Here is a 17,096-nt window from a genome sequence, read left to right on the forward strand (position 1 = left end):
GAATCTCCATAAATACATGTTAAGATCAGGACTTTAAGTAGACTTTATGTTTAACTGGATAAATATATTTGATGAGCAGAAATATCATTCATGGCTGCATCAACACAGGGCTGCTAAAAGTTAAGTCATGAATAAATTCTATATTTTGCCAAGTCGCTTTCTATCTAAATGTAGCAATGTTTGTTCTGGTATAGTAAAATTCATATTTCCCAACCCTGTCAGTCTGTGTTCAGCTGCAAAATGCACAAACTGTGATGTTCCCTTGCTGCCATCTAGTGACTCAAGTGTTGAATGTTATTCACATGACCTGAAGGACAAACACCAGAAACTACCAGATGCTGCAGGTGATGGTGAATCACCATGAAAACTACCTCTTGATGACTGGATCTGTTTTTATCTTGTTAATACACCATAGTAGGAGTGTCCATCAGTGTTGAAGCACTTGTATGAACAGAGAAGAGCGCGCACAGGAACCGTCAGCAAAGTCTTCACTTTAACGTCCTGCAACACAAAAAAAACATAACAAGGTCACTGTTATTTAAATGTGCTGTGTTGTTTTTCAGTGTGGCCAACCAGAGGTTTTCTTCAGGTGAAGTGGTATTGAAGATATTTATGAATATTATATTCACCTACCTTCAGTTTCACAAAATGAACACACTCCAGCCAGGTGGTGAGGAAGGGACCCCGGCAGACGGCGCAGCGCCTGCCGCTGCTCAGCAGGGCGCTCAGAGCTGGGTGGTGGGGAAGCATCTTATGAATGAGAGAACACTTCTTCTGATCCTCCTGCAAAACAAATCTGGCAACCAGCTCCTGTGTTAAGAAGAAAAATTAGGTACAGACATGTATCTTTAAGTGATGGGTGATTATGGTGTGTGTGATGTAATCAGTACTTCAGTCCTACTTGCCTTTAAGGAAAAGACCTCAGCATCCTGCACTGACGGCAGGAGTTCACGCCGCACAAACCTGTTCCCTTCACAGTACAGCTCCTTCAGGGGCAGCAGGTGAAACTACACAATTTCACCCAGTAATTTTCAGATACTGCATCACCCTTGAGTTCAGTCCAAAAGGTGTTGAGCACAATACCTCAGTTGGGAACACTGACAGCTTGTTCCCGGCAACATCCAGAACTTGAAGTTTCGTGAGTGTTGTAATCTCCTAGAGGAAAAAAAACAATCAGGAAAATAATTTAAAAAACTAAATTATCTTCAAGTGCAAAGATAAAGGTTATAGGTCACAACTCAGTAATTACAAGTGCCTCGTCTAAATGAACATTAACTGTGTCTTCATAATTACTTGCAAAGAAATGGACTTGTCTTAATTTGGAGTGCAAAAATAAATTAATACATTTACTTTAATTTTTCATTTTTCTCTGGTTTGGGGTGGGGGCCAGTCGGGGGTGGGGGGGGGGGGGGGGGGGGGTAAACAAAATCTGAAAAAAACTCATGATGTGATAAGAAGACGCTCACTATCTCAGTGGAGGTTCACCAACCTCTGGAAGACTGCTCAGCTCATTTCTGGCAACATAAAGCTTTGCCAGTTCTTTACAATTGCAGAGTTCTTTCGGGAGCGAAGACACTCGGTTGAAATTCAGGTTGATCTCAGACAAGCAGGTCAAATGACCAAGCCCAGCAGGAACCTCCTCCAGTTTATTGTCCAGCACGCTGAGGTGTCGAAGCTTTTTTAATCTGAAGGGAAAATGACACACAGACTGGAGTTCATGACAGATTGAAACTTTGACTGTATGACAGTAAAAAAGCAGGCCTACAGATCCACAGACTTTTGTGTACCTTTTAATCTCTGGAGGAAGTCTCTGAATCTGGTTGTGGTTCAGATTGAGAACAACCAGGTTTGGCAACCCACCTGCAAAACATCCACATCTTAGTGTCAATAACAGAGACGACTCACACTTTGTTTTAATCATGCAGAACAGTGAGAACCCACCTATCACATCAGGAGGCACTACAGTAATTTGGTTGCTGAACAGGTAGAGTTTTTTCAAGGACTCCAGATGGCCCAAAACAGCAGGAACCTCCTTCAAGGCATTATTCCCCAAATTCAGTTCAGTCAGCTTGCAGGCATCGCAGAAGGAAAAGTATTTAATCACAAATCTGCGTGATGTGTAAAACATTTCAAGAGCCATCTTGGCAATTTTCCAGTAAGCAGATGAGCCCCGAGCAAACAAACGGAGACAGTCTCACTTGTCGGAGAGAGAGCAGCTCCGCGGGGAGGCGGGAGATGGAGTTGTTGTTCAACAGGAGGGCCGACAGGCCGCCGAGTCTGGAGACGCATTCAGGAACCTCCCGGATTCTCTTTGAACTTAACTTTAGAGACTTGGAGCCGCCATATAAAGCTCTGACCACCGACTGTCTGACCACTGACTCGCGATCATCCATTCCTGAAGTCAGGCTTGTGGACTGTGGCCATGACGACTGCACGCGCTCATAAGGGTTTTCTGAAGCAGCGGCGGCCCCTGGTGGTCAGAGCGAGGTACAGCAGCACAGACATGGAATAACCTCAATGTCAGAGGCGGCAGTCTCCACGGGGCGGCACGAGAGTGTGAGGAAAAGAAACTTTGATTCATTATCGCGTTTTGAAATGGCTGAGTACCCACAGTGGCTGAGAAACAAACTCATGAGGATATGATTGATGACTTTTGCTGGCATGAAAGCAAGACGAGCACAGCACACTCCTAGTTACTATAGGAAAACCTGGACCAAATTAAGGGTTTGCTTTTGAGTTGACATGTACTTGTAGTTTTAGTCCCATTGATATTTTTTTTCTATTCCAGTCTACTAAGCTATGCCAAGTTTACAAGTATTACATTGCACTTTATTTATTTTTTTTATGGTTGTTATGGTGTTTTAATCGAAAGTAATCTTAAAACTTAAGTGAACATATGTCCATTTATAATTAAAACAATAACTATTATTATTAATAATTATTAATAATCAATCATGCTACTTTGCACTACTTGTTATTTTGTGCACAAGAAAGAAATCCGAAAAAAAAAAAACAGTTGCATACCCTAGTGCCCTTTTTGGCAGTGTTTTTTTTTTTTTGTCATCACCAAACTAACCTCTCAGCTTCTTCGATGCTACACTGCCTCCACCTGGACTAAACAACAACTGCCTTTATCTACACAATAGTCTTTGTTTGTCTATCAAGCTGACTTTTTTACACTTCATTAATTGAATTATTTTCCTTTAAAAACCCACCCAGCAGTGACCTCTCATGTGGGAAAGAAACTTGCAACTCTTGAAGCCCAAACCCATTTCTCCACCCTGGCTTTGTTTCACACCTGAGCAGGAGGAAGCTATTTGCACCATGGCTGTAAAATACAATGAAACAATACCGAGGGAGATAAAGATTGCCATTACAGAGGACGACATCTATAAACATCTCAACCATTGACAGGCAGCAGAAAACACACCAAATGAGTATGAAGCAGCACTAGTGTTCCCAGTATGTACTGGTAAAACATGTAGCAAGTAGTAATTATAGCTCAAAGTGACCAGCATTGGATAGTGATACACTGTATTCATTTGATAAGGCTGTAGAAAAGAAGATGAAATTTGATGCAACAGTATCTTATCCAAAATGAGAATGCATGTAATTAATAAAACTCATTTTGTTTCTTCTGGATACAGTATATTGAATGCAAGTGATCCTCTGTACAACTTCATCAAGGCTGCAATACAATGAAATGCAAAAATCATACATTAAACCACAGAAGAAAGAAGTTCTCTTTGGTCCAAATCTCGACTGATTAAAAGAAGAACTCATGACAACACTGAATTTAGTCTTCAACATTTATTCTTTATTGTTTGAAGTCGTAAACAACACGTCGTCGGCATCCCAACCATGCTCCTGCCGTCTTGGTGTGGCTGCTGCTCCCGTGCGTCTCCATCGTGGATCCTCTGTTCTGTCTCATCTTCATGTGCATGAAGCTCAACAAAGTACTTCAAGCCTGAAAGCAGAGGCTAGAGAGCTGCGCTGGTCACACGTGCAACAGCTCCCACAGAGAAACGACAAGGGAGAAACAGGAACAGAACAGCAGCTCACAAGAAAGTCAACATCTGGACCTGCAAGCTCAAACAACTGCAACCTCCGCAAAAATATAATTCCTGGGAATTAATGGAAAAATTGAGAGGAAGCAGCTTTTCTTTACCCATTCCTTACTGGAAAATGAATGCCTGTCAATCTTTTTATTTTTTTTTAACCATTCTCTGCCCCTAGTTCCCATCCATAATTCCAAATGTCTTGTGACTAGTTCCAAATTCCCCTTCTCTGCATCCCCACCTCTCGTTCACTGTCCCTAGTCCCAAGTTTCCCGCCATTTGTTTTGCATTTATCAGCCTTTCTTCTAAATTCCCCGTTCCTGTTCCAGATTCTTGTCACGAGCTCAGGCTCGCCCGCAGACTGCTGCTCAGCGTCAAAGAACATCTGCAGAAGGTCTGGAGAACAGGAGAGATGCCCATTAGATTATTTCTGAGTGCTCCCTGTTTTTTATGTACCCATTGATGCATCATGTGCTTCTGTGTGCTTTTGTTCAAAGGTGAAAATAGATCTTTTTTTTTTTACCTGTCTGTTCTTGGAAATGAATTCCTTCCCCTTACTTTTTTTTTTAAACTCCTTTGTTCCTGGTTTCTTTAGTTCTTTTCTCTTGTTTGAGCTCAGGGTCCACCGCAGATCAGCAGGAAGGTGAAGAAGGGCACGGTGGGCTCGATGGCCTCAGCTTTTCCCTGCTGCTCGGCGTCGTCCCTGCTCGTCTGCCACTTGTAGAACGTGGCAGATGAGATCAGCCCCCAGTCGAAGAAGACGTCGAAGAATATCCTCTCTGTTGTTTACATATGAAATGTATGTAGATACAAGAAACTGTCTGTCCTATCTTCTTCTCTTTCTGTCCCCTCACCCCAACCAGAACAGCAGAGAGCTGCCACCTCTGAGCCTGGTTCTGCAAAGGTTTCTTCCTGTTAAAAAGGAGTTTTTCCTTTCCACAGTCGCTTATGCTTGCTCATGTGGATCTGTTGGGTCTGCTCTGTAAAAGTGTCTAGAAACGACCATGTTGTAATTGGCACTTCATAAATAAAGCTGAAATCCTGCAATTGCACTGCCTGAATTAATCTAAACAGGAGATGAATGTTACAAAACTCACTGCACCCGCTTCACTGATAATGAATCGGATCAGATCTAAAACACGGTGAAGGGAAAAGATGTCAGCTTCACCAAAGCATTTCTTTTATTATTATTGATAAAAGTTTTAACACTTTCAGTTCATTTCAAGAGGGCTGAAAACATCAAACATGAACTAACCCTAACTGTTGACAGACGGTGAGGTGACATGCATCTTAAAACTGCTCCGACGTCGTCTACAGTCCAGGTGTATCCGACTCATTAAAAACGGGCTAAAGGAGGAACCTGAAGGGTTCGTTAGGTTAACTCAAGGGTGTCCCGTGTAAAATAAGTGACACATCAAACACTGCTCTGGGCTATATTTCATTAGCACAATGGTAATATTTTCAGAAATGGGGATATCTATCAAGATTTCACCTTGCGCGCTCATTTGTTCCGACTTTGAAAGCGTGACCGATCACTCAGCACCAAACCCATTCTGAAAGCAGCCAGACAGTCTGTAAAGGAGCTTCATTATGTCTCAGAAATGGGGTCACCTTTCGAATATGCCGGCATTTAAATGTCCTTTGTGTTAAGAGGTCTGGGCGCTTTCTCCGTGACACACACACAGGTTTAAATCAAGCCAACAGCGGATTGTTTCTCAGCTGTCCTCCGCGTTGGCCGGGTCCTTTAGCCGCTCCACCGTGTTGTAGTGCTCCCCGAGACCGTAGGCGTGACGCATGTAGCTGCAAACAAATGAGACAAATGCACTGTAGAGCTTCACCTTCACATGGAGAAACACAAGGAAACCTTACAAACCTAAACATGTTAACAGCAACACATTTGAAATATCAATTACTGAATATAAGCAGCTTATTTCGACTGGGGTTCCATCAGCAGAGCAGTGAAATGCTGCTCCAGATCTGATCTTATAGCTTGATTACTTGGGCAGAAAAAAAGCAAGAAAATCTGTGTTTTGAGCAGAAAATCTTTTTTTCACCTTCCCCTGTCTTTTTTTTCCAGACTTCTATCAGCCAATTGACCAAACAAGAGGCAGTACAAAATAATGAGTGTTTGGCATGAACAGAGGAGATTTGAAAACTTTTTCATGGGCATTTACCAAAACCTCATCTCTTCTGTTTATCCCACAAAAGCATGTTCAGTACAAATACAGCATTATTTTAAAGTAAAATAATTAGGCTGTCTAATGGTATCAAATGTATTTCCAATAAACATTACTGCAACAAAGAAATAATTTACTAAACACAAAGTTCCTTTCTTTCGTGTGGAATTTAGTTTTACAAATGCATCATTTTAAATATAATATAGCATATAGTAAAGTGGGATCCACCCCCTCACCCCCAGTAATATTTATCTCTGGAAGCAACAGTGTGCTCTGAGTGAGCAGAGGTTATTTCATGTATTTAAAATCTGATTAGTCTGAATGAGGAGTATCTGCAAGTTGAATTGCTCATACATATTTGATGTTTTAAGTGGGATGACAATGAATTACTATAGACCCATGAGCAGATATATATTGGAAAAAAAAACAAAAAACAAGCAAGCCTTCTTACACAAGAGTGATGGCCTCACTGTCATATTCCTCTCCAATTTTTATAGTGGGAGAGTCAGCCTGGATCACTTCGATTGGCAGTTGAAGAACTTTCGTCAAAGCTCGTAGCTGTGAAATTCAAAAAACGGATTTATTTCTTACACCTAGTGAGATATATCTATATATCTACTATATCTATAAGTGTCTCACCTCCAGTTGCCCTCCCCAAGCAGCTGTATGCTCCAGATCGCTGCAGTATTTCTCAAACTCATCTGGAAAAACATAAAAACTCCAACATATGACTAGAGCGCGCGTGCGCGTGTGTGTGTGTGTGTAGCCTCGTTCCAACAACACAGTTGCATTTTTGTTTTTAGTCTAGTGAAACAAACTAAAAAAGTCCCACCTGTTGTGTACATGTCGCCAGTGTCTGGATTGGTAAGGAAAGGCAGGAAGTCGTCGGCATGGCTCCTCATGTGCTCAGCCGTGCGTGCTCGGAGCTCTTTCACACTCAGAGCCGACTCTGGCTGAAATACAGTAGAACGCAATACCATGATCGCCTCTGAGCGGGTGCATCTTCGAGCTAATCGGCACATTTATCTTAATTAATGCTCTGGATTCAAGCTGTCGTTTACAGTGACACTACTCTGAGAGCAATATGCACCTTTGATTGTTGGGCCAGTTGATCTTGAACAGCCCGGTACATGCAGTGACCATCAGAAGGGATCTCCTTGATCTGAAGCTTCAGCTCGCCCAGTTTCTGAGCGAGCTTCAAACCTTCCTGGTGCCTCACGCCCTGCAGGTTCTGCACCTCGGCCTCTGCTATCCTGCTCTCTCGCTCCTTTTCTTGAGCAGCCTTTTTGTCCTGAAGAAGATTTGAAATCACTGTGTCAATTTAGCCATAAAACCATGACTAAAACTAAACTGAAGCAAACTCAAATGGTTTAAACTAAACACACATCCTGTAGAAGAAATAGAAAACAAGACATCATATTATTGCTTTAGTGCCATTAATATATTTATCAAATTATTGTGTTTTATAGATAAACGTTGCAGTTATGGATTTCTTCTATTGTACAACTGTGGACTAGAAAGACACAAAACTTAAAGCAGTATCTCACTCTTCTCTTCTGGGCCTTGGTGACTCGTGGCTGTCTGGCCTCTTCTTGCTCTTCACCTTCAACTTTCATGGTCTCCATTCCATTCATCACCACTTCCACCTTGTATGGTTGAATACATATTGACAGAGTTAAATTATGCAAATTCTTATAAAACAGATGTTTAAGGTTACCAAATGTACTTATAGACTGTGGAAGATATAAGAGATCCACTGTGTGAGTTGTGATTGGAATTGTTGGCATTCCTAATACTCATTGATGACCAGTAAAAAAAAAAAAAGTGGATCTTATTCTTTTTTAGTTGTGCTGCTGAGTGACTGCTGCAGCTCGTTGTCCTACTCAAAGAACCAAGGCATTTGAAAAGTAATGTGTTGATGCACTTCATGCAGATTATTATACTGAAAATTATACTTTCAAGTTTATTAAGAGTCTAACCATAAAACCTGAAGTACAGTTGCTTCAATTGGATAAATTTTTTGCATATGTCTTCCAAGAATCAATGATTAAAGGGCAACTCCGGTTTTTTGACACCTGGACCTTATTTATAGGTGTGTGCATGCTCATATACTCACTCAGACAAACATGGTGCAGCTCGGAGTCCTTCAGAAGTTATTTAGATCCAACCGATGTAGCAGCACTAGCGGGGGTGCCACAGCAATGGAGCGTTAGGGCGGGACATAATCTCTGCAAAGTCGCTCATTTCGGCTGTATTTTTCCTCCATCGGCGCTGGGTTGCCTTTCGGTCGGAAGGGGGGCCTCCGGCGGTGTCCCGTGGCCTGGCTCGGAGCGCGCATCCGCCAGGCGGCGGAGATCTGGATTCTACCGGCGAGGAGAGAGCTCCGGGCCGTCGCGCGTCCCGCGGCCGGCGTGGAGCGCGCATCCGCCGGGGAGCAGAGATACGCTACCTCCCGGCGAGGAGAGAGCTCCGGCCTCGGCGCGGCGGGCCGTCGCGCGTCCCGCGGCCGGCCCGGAGCGCGCATCCGCCGGGGAGCGGAGATACGCATCCTCCCGGCGAGGAGAGACGTCCAGCGGCAGCGCGTGAGCCGTGCGTCTTCGCCGGTGTCCGGAGCCTCCGTGGAGCAGCTGAGGGCCGTTTTCCAACTCGGCCCCTGGAAGTCAGACGCCGGGGCACCGTGACAGCCGAGGCCGACTCAAAGTGCCTCTCTGCTGGGGAGAGGAGCTCCGCAACGTTCCCATCCGAGCTAATTGTGGCTAAGTTAGCGAAAACTGTCAGCTCTTCAGCTGACCCACCTGAAGACGGTAGACGAGCTGACTTTATGATAACACTGGCGATGGATGAAGAAATACAGCCGAAATGAGCGACTTTGCAGAGATTATGTCCCGCGCTAACGCTCCATTGCTGTGGCACCCCCGCTAGTGCTGCTACATCGGTTGGATCTAAATAACTTCTGAAGGACTCCGAGCTGCACGATGTTTGTCTGAGTGAGTATATGAGCATGCACACACCTATAAATAAGGTCCAGGTGTCAAAAAACCGGAGTTGCCCTTTAAGTTAACCTGTGGAAAGACAAAGTGAAAACACTTCAATTGTATTTGTATTGGAAGTGATGTGAATGAATGCCGCTACCTTTGTGTCAGTTTCAGACTTGAGTTGCCTCAGTTCCTCCTCATGCTTCTGACTGAGGTCTGCCTCCAGCTTGGCAACCTCCTCCGTCAGCTGCTTCCTCCTTTTCTTGTCATTTTTGGGAACTGCATTTTTCATGCTCTGGATTTTAGCTGAAATAAGACAGAAGAACAAAAGCTTTAAGATCATTGAGTATTTGTGTGCTTTTTTTATGCTTGTTATTGTTCTCTTTTCAACTTTTTTTTAAACTGTGTCACAAGTATGGACTATATCTACAATTCAGTTGTTTTCAAACAAGACTATTGTGATTCTGATTCTTCTCATTCTTCTGTGTTCTCATGAGTTGTAGTAATAAAGCCAATATTACACTATTCACCATGGCTTCACGGCCTATTTCACATCAGGTTTGTTGCATCACAGACAGTATTTTTGTCTTTGACAGATACAGTTCATATTTTGACATCAATAACTAAAATATGGTTGCAAAAATGACATGTTTGAATATTTCCACTAAATCTGGCGTGTGCAGAGAGACATCATTCAATGCTGTGTAAATATTCATCTGAAACTACATCTTCCGTGAGCTGGAAGAGGGGAAACTTAGTGCAGCAGTGATTTAACAGTGCATTTAACTTTAGCAATGTATATGGGTATTTTTAAAACAGCCAGTCACAGATACAGTTGAGGGTAGCCACTAAGAGACAATGAACCCTTGCTTAAACAGACTGCCTACATAAAAGAAGTCAACTGTTGGTCCAGGAGAAGGAGAGGAGCAGAAGACACCCACCCTGCAGGTCCTTCTTCTCCTTGCGGTGCTGCTTTGCCAGCAGCTCCTCCGCTGTCTCCACTTCCTCCATGTCTTCAGTTTGTTCTATGAACGCCTGTAAATGGAGACTATGACCGTCGCGGCGTCAGTGGTTAAAAATACGGACCATGAGTAGCACGGGATAAAAATACAAACAGCCCAGAATGAATAAAACGTGCTGTTATGGCCTCAGCCGGAAGAGAAGAGGATGTGGGCGGAATTATCTTCTTCTTCTACGCCTGCATATACGGTTGCATCCTACTGCCACCACGTGGATAATGTGAGTACTACAGTTAAGATCCTTCACAGCAGCCAGGTGTCAAGTCAATAAAGGTCAAAGTATTGTACATTTTCACCTTTGCAGTTTGCATTAACATTTCCTTCATGCACATTATAACTCTTTCATTGTACTTGTTTTTCTAATTAAGATAGGCTTTACCTTCCCATGTATGCAACATATAATTCGTCTCTCCTTTCATCTTCTATCTCGGGGTGCTGGAGCCTAAAATGTGAAAGTGTAGTTCATTCTTTATGAACCTCTTCACCTGCTTGCGGGTCACAGAGATGCACATGCACAACTTTTGCATTCCCTGTCCACAAATATAAAAGCTTCTGCTTTCACTCCTTTGCTTTTGTACTTCCTCTGCTTGACTGCTCCGTACCAATTTACCACTCTGGGTCCCTTGGCTCAGACATTCCTTCACATGTTTATATGCATTTATGTCCTAATTGCCTTGCTTTATGTGGAAGAGAACATGCAAACTCCAAACATAAAGGCCCGGGACTAACCACTGCGCCACCGTGCGGCTTTGATCATAATTTATTCTGAAAAATTCAAAGGAAAAGTGATATTCGTGCTCGGACCAGGCCTTGACGCTCTCGCGTCGCGCGCCCTGCAGGGGGAAGCGGTCTGAGCGGAGCGGCGGGAGCGCCCCTTGACGGCGGCTCGCGCAGCGCAGACGTGCGGTGTGACGTGGCACGGAGAGCGGAAGAGCTTGTTTGTGTTTTGGTTCCAGGGGGAAGTTGCGAGAAGAAAGAAAGGAGGAGACGTGACGGGATTGTTGAAATTGTTTTTTGTTGTCCGTCCAGCGCCGCCTCGCCACGGTGTCCCGTCGCACCAGTGGTATTTAAAGTTGTGAACCGTCGCCCGGCTCTCAGGTAGCGTACCGGCCGCGGCTTCCAGCTGGCTCGTGACGAACGTTCACGTTCGCTCGGTTGTCATCGGTGACTTGGTTTAGCTCGCTCTGTCGCTAGCTGCCTCCTGCTAATGTTTGTTAGCTGAGGGGGAACTAGAAAGGCAGGCCCGTGTCACGTCCTGCCGAGTCCAGCTGCTAGTTGTAGGCGGTATTTTGGCTCGGTTAGCCCGCAGCTAGCTGGACAGACTACAGTGACTTTGCTGAAAGCTCAATGGGTGGAATCAGGTCAGTGGGTGGAATGCTAACGCTGCTACAAGCTAATGTGCTTGTCAATTGAAGGCTTGGCTGCTCACAACAAACATTTGATAACTTGCACTAAACGCCAGCAGTTCAACCTCATTACGTTGTCATTGTGTTATTTGTAGTTGTCGCGTTTTTGTCTTCAGACCTGGGGACAGTTTGCTTAGCTAACAACATGTTAGCTATCAGGCTGGAGAACAATAACAATTTGGAAAATGGCGTCCCTCCTCTTATAACAAAACAGATGCATCGCCCCAGCTAACACGAGCAAGTGTGTTTACTGTCAACTAAAGACAGTCAAAGCCAAATATGATGAGAGCGTCGCAGTCACATGCACTGCGCAGTGCTGTCAGTCCTCGTCATGACTCGGAGTAAACACTGGCGCTCTCTCCTTGTGCGTGTTTGTTTTCTTGGTTTTCAGACACTCGTGTTAGCTTTTATTACTTTGAATGCAACATTTCCCATCAATTTTTTGAAGCTATAACCCACTGTAGTCCAATTTGCCCATTAACTTGCTTCAATGCTGCTTTGGGAAAACACTCTGTTGAGGATTAACACACCTCTAAATCACAGTGATGAGATTCAGTTGAAAATATACATAGATTTTTATCACAAAGTCCTATGGGGAAACTACAAATTCTTAACATCACCACCTCAATAGCAACCATATTGATGATTTTTGAAACGCTGTGTCCGAAAGCCTTTCCTCTAAAGAGTCATCCCTTGTCCCAGATGTGTTGAAACAATGAATGTTTTTCTGTTATTTCATTTAGCATAGTGTTAAACCAAACGTCACTGAGCTAGACACACAGGTTTCTGTATTATCTCACGACTTCTTTCATTCCTAATCTTTTTCAACTTTGCACCAGATATTTGTTGAATGTCGTCGGAAGTTTTTATGTTGATGTTCTGATACAAAGATCGGTGCCTTCAACCTGTAGTAAAGTCAACACTTGACAGTCCAAACACAACTTGTTATTACTTCTGTTACGCACTCTTTCTTCAATATAATTATAGTAATTGAAACTACAGTATTTGGATTCTAAACGTATAGCAAGTACTGGCAATTTCCAGCACAATATCAAGCTTCAAGCTGGCACAAAAGGCGTAGATAATGATATCTGTGGAACGCTACATAACACGATGATGAACTGTTTCCTCAGAGTTCACCACAGACTGAAATATTTCAACAAGGTAGGAAAATGTCCTGCATTAGTGTTGCTGATAATTTGAGACAAGTCTCTGTTTACAAAGCCAATGATTCAAAATAACTTAGATAACATATTAGTGAGTTTGCTGAGCGGAGGGGTGAAATTCAGGTTTCTGGTCTGGAATTAGATGTCATTTTGAAGTTGGACATAGGCTGTCTTGTTTACCGCTCAACAGTGGCCATTTGTTGTGAAGCAAATTGGTAAGCAGTTGATTACTAAATAGGTTAGTAAGCAATGTATGAATGCTTGGTATGCATCCATACAGCAGATTTCTCAGTGCAAAGGGTCTTGAGCCATGTGGGCGGGTCTGTCTCCCGCCCTCTTTCTCCTGCTTATGAATCAGTGTTGTGGTTCATGACAAAACTTCCTTTGCGTTCTGTTACTGCGTGTGATTGTGTGGGTTTTCGTTCCTCGTGTATGATGATGTACAAAAGGAAATTGGGGACAAACCATTGCTGGTTGAAGAACCCTTAATGAGACATTTTTTTTTTCAATTTGAAAACTTGCTTTGTTTGTTTGCCCTTTGATGGGTGAAAGTATGACTCAAAAGATTAAGGTTTTATTTTTTTAAGTACATTTAATAAGCATTGCTGACATACTGAGCCCCAAAAGTCTGTATTGGAAACAGAATTTGAGGGTACACGTCTATAAATTTGTCCCTTAACCAGTATAAACTGAATGTTTCTTAACCCTTCATCAGGAGAGCGATCAGAATTGGTTATTACTGCCAGTCACAGGATGTGCGATTAATTATTTGTGCTATAGATTGGGAGATTTATTTTTAACTATTGTTGTGAATTTGCAAATATATGAGACTTCACAACAGCCCTGCTCAACCACAAATAACATTTATATTGTCATTTTTATCTGTTTCACGCCAAGTTAGTTCAATGCTGCTCATGACAGTTCGACCCTTTTTTAAATCTTTTCTTCACATTTGCAGTACATAGGTACTACTAATTTATGCATACTTAGTTCTACAAATTCTATCTTATATTAAGCAATCATAAACAAAAATCTAAAAAGAAAAGTGTCCTAATTCAATAATTGCCCTTCAGTTATGCTCATTTAAACAGCTGTTATTGTCTATAAATGGCAATAAAAGTCTTGAATTAGCTTTTAAAGACACCCAGGGGGTTAATATCTCTACAATTTCTGCTTCAATGGTTTTTACAAAGTCAATGTTCAGTAAATGAAGAATATATTCTTGTGAGAATGCACATTTGTTCTACATCCTCATTGTAAAGGTCACTGCTCAGCCTATTTTGAGATAGATCAATTCCCCCCCCCCCCCCCCCCCCCCCCCCCCCCCCCCCCCCGCATCAAGAGGTTTTGCTTGTTTTACACACTTGATCTAATGTTGTATAGCTGCTTGTAATATCTGGAATGATCAATACCAGCCTGTCAAGAATAACTGCTGTAAGCAGGCTGCAGTACTGTAAAATAATCTACTGTAGTTCTCTGACAAGTTGTGTCCTTGCTTTAAGCAAACAGGGTTGGGTTTGTTTTTGCTCACCTCAATATAAATGTATGTGTGTAACTGTTACTCTGGAACAGTCAAAAACATGTTTGTTTCCTCGCTTGTTGCAGCTGAAGTCCTGATAGCGAGGTCTGGCCCGCAGGATACCAGGGGATCTGTCTAGATCATGGCCAATCGAGGTGGAGCTACGAGGCCCAACGGACCCAATGCAGGCAACAAAATCTGTCAGTTTAAGCTGGTGCTGCTGGGGGAGTCAGCTGTGGGGAAGTCGAGCTTAGTGCTCCGTTTTGTCAAGGGCCAATTCCATGAATTCCAGGAAAGCACAATAGGAGGTGAGTGTTTCGTCATCAAAGCAAGGCGCAGCTGTCAAACTGCCAGCTTTCAGCAGATACAATCAGCCTTGTGTTGTGATTGCAGAAGTGAATTAACATGTGGGAAAACCCTTCAGTAGCTTCTTAAAAAGAGTGTTTCCAGGTGATTGAAGCCATTTTCTGATCTCTTTCCCCATTCAGCGGCCTTTCTCACTCAGACGGTGTGTCTAGATGACACAACGGTGAAGTTCGAAATCTGGGACACTGCAGGTCAGGAGCGTTACCACAGTTTGGCGCCGATGTATTACAGAGGAGCACAAGCTGCCATTGTGGTCTACGACATCACAAACGAGGCACGTCTTACCGGTCGCAGTGATTGCAGCGACTGACTTTCACGGGCCGTCCTGGCGTGAGAGCAGGCCTGCACAGCAGCTGTAAGAATGAAAGTGTGAAGGAACATCGGCATTGTCAACATGCGGCGCCATCTCTTCGTTTTGCAGGAGTCCTTCACACGTGCAAAGAACTGGGTGAAGGAGTTACAAAGACAAGCCAGCCCTAATATAGTCATCGCTCTGTCCGGCAACAAAGCTGACCTCGCCAACAAGCGAGCTGTGGACTTCCAGGTCAGTGCGCATACACAAACACACACACACACACACAAACACACACACACTCTTTGCAGCTTGTTTTCTGAGACACTCGGCTGTGATTCTCAACAGAAATTTACATTGATTTGTAAAATGTGACTATATCCAGAGGACACATAGCAAATGATGAGATGACTATTCTCTACAACTTTTACCTGATTAGTTTCGTCTTATAAGGATGTTTCAGAATTGAGACATTTTTGTAAATGGTTTCTATGTTTTGTTAACAGGATGCGCAGTCCTATGCAGATGACAACAGCTTACTCTTTATGGAGACATCAGCCAAGACGTCAATGAATGTGAACGAGATATTTATGGCTATTGGTATGTTAAACCTGCAAAATGGAAGGAAAAAAAAGGGTTTTTTTTGTTTGTTTGTTCAAGATTTGATTTAGTTTCCTTTTTCACTTTTAGCAAAACGATTGCCAAAAAGTGAGCCCCAGGCTCCTGGACCGAGCAGCGGGAGGAACCGGGGAGTGGACCTTACAGAAACCGCCCAGCCGGCCAAGGCTCCCTGCTGCAGTAACTAACATCAGACGACACCCCCGATCTCCCTGTATAGCAGTAACTAATGCGGCCAACGCCCCCAATGCCACTGCAGTTACTAATTCAATGTGTCACCTATTCTCTGAAACAAGAAGAGATGCTCCGCATCCCTCAACTCTTTTTTTTTTTTTTTTTTTTCCTTTTTTTCCTCTCGGTAGCAAAGTGAACACCATGACTCTGATATCACTTCATGGCTCTGCCTCTTCTTCCTCCGTTGTGGTTCTGCTGCTACCTGGTGAAGCCTCCTAACCACTTTGTCTTACTTTCCGCCATCTAGCTTCTTACGTCTATCAGTTGCCGTTGATGGAAATGTGATTGCAGATGTTAGACACATCCTCGCACCTGTCATCGGAGATCTATTTAGAGGAAGTGATCGCTTCTCTTTCCTGGGATAGCGTAAGAATTTAATACAGCATTTCTAATAGTCTTCTGGTTTATGTTTTTTTGGGTAAAAGTGCTGATTATCGTTTACTTAAACTTTGTCAAGGCAATGGATGCACATTGTTGTAAATTAACGTGGCCACAAATAGAAAAAGAAGAAGAAGAAGAAGAAAAAAAACCTGTAACCTTTGTCTGCAGTAGCACAGAAGAAAAAATCTATTAGGAGTGTATTCTTGTGATTCTGAGAAAGAGGATGGACAAGTTTGCAGAAAGAATAATGGGAACTCTGAGCTTTTCCTCTCTAGTCACAGAGACCATTTTTATCGTGAATTTAAAAAAAAAGAAGAAGAAGAAGACGTGGACTACAGTCCTGTTTAAATTTCTCTGTCATCCTCTCTGTCTGCCCACCGCTACCACTTTGTCCCGGACATTAGATCCAGAGTAGCATTCATGTTCCTTGTCTTACGCCACCTGTCGGCTCTTCTCCTGGGCCATGCCTGCTTGTAGCTGTCCCTAGTGGCATCGTGCAATGTTTCACAGTATTTTGACTGTGTGAGTTCAGTGTCTGCAAGGACCAATGCAGCACAGAGAACCCCCCACCCCCCCAACTTTATCTTCATTTAAGCACAGAGGTGCACATCACCCTCACCACTCTCTCATATTCCCATGCAGCATCCTCGTCCCAAACCTGGGTCTGTAGGGTTTCTGCCTTTTGGATGATTCAGTCTATATGGTAGCCTTTTTTTTTTTTCTTTTCTGTTTTGCTATGGTGTCAGTGTTGCTGGGCTGCTGAGTGACAGCAGTGAGTGGGGAGTTGCAATATGTGCTATTGCTTCACGATCATATTGGAATCATTATTTCACAACATCTCTCAATTGGGGAAGTGCTTTGGACGCGGTCGTGTGTCGGCGGGTA

At 43.3% G+C, this 17,096-nt stretch overlaps 3 protein-coding genes across 4 annotated transcripts; 1 reads left to right on the forward strand and 2 right to left on the reverse strand.

Moving 5' to 3' along the window:
* Nucleotides 1-393: 393 nt before the first annotated feature.
* Nucleotides 394-2,393, reverse strand: lrrc69 (leucine rich repeat containing 69). The gene is made up of 8 exons (XM_030121104.1): nt 2,199-2,393; nt 1,942-2,068; nt 1,788-1,860; nt 1,490-1,685; nt 1,084-1,155; nt 906-1,007; nt 634-810; nt 394-501 (listed from the first exon to the last, which is right to left on the reverse strand). Exons 1-8 carry the CDS (start codon nt 2,391-2,393, stop codon nt 394-396), a joined length of 1,050 nt encoding a protein of 349 aa, XP_029976964.1.
* Nucleotides 2,394-5,216: 2,823 nt separating this feature from the next.
* otud6b (OTU deubiquitinase 6B) lies at nt 5,217-10,382 on the reverse strand. The gene is made up of 8 exons (XM_030120620.1): nt 10,152-10,382; nt 9,368-9,516; nt 7,783-7,881; nt 7,326-7,526; nt 7,068-7,188; nt 6,875-6,936; nt 6,687-6,793; nt 5,217-5,858 (listed from the first exon to the last, which is right to left on the reverse strand). The coding sequence occupies exons 1-8, from the start codon at nt 10,219-10,221 to the stop codon at nt 5,774-5,776; spliced, it is 894 nt and encodes a 297-aa protein (XP_029976480.1). The 5' UTR covers nt 10,222-10,382; the 3' UTR covers nt 5,217-5,773.
* Nucleotides 10,383-11,115: 733 nt separating this feature from the next.
* LOC115409512 (ras-related protein Rab-5A) lies at nt 11,116-16,578 on the forward strand. 2 transcript variants are annotated; one of them, XM_030120725.1, is made up of 6 exons: nt 11,116-11,327; nt 14,407-14,628; nt 14,809-14,960; nt 15,108-15,230; nt 15,485-15,578; nt 15,669-16,578. In XM_030120725.1, the coding sequence occupies exons 2-6, from the start codon at nt 14,463-14,465 to the stop codon at nt 15,782-15,784; spliced, it is 651 nt and encodes a 216-aa protein (XP_029976585.1). In that variant the 5' UTR covers nt 11,116-11,327; nt 14,407-14,462; the 3' UTR covers nt 15,785-16,578. The 2 variants fall into 2 exon arrangements, with proteins under 2 accessions (XP_029976585.1, XP_029976586.1); XM_030120726.1 differs by having other exon boundaries at nt 11,125-11,327; nt 14,439-14,628.
* The last annotated feature ends 518 nt before the right edge of the window (nt 16,579-17,096 follow it).

Source organism: Salarias fasciatus, chromosome 22, assembly GCF_902148845.1.
Source record: "Salarias fasciatus chromosome 22, fSalaFa1.1, whole genome shotgun sequence".
Taxonomy (NCBI): Eukaryota; Metazoa; Chordata; class Actinopteri; order Blenniiformes; family Blenniidae; genus Salarias; species Salarias fasciatus.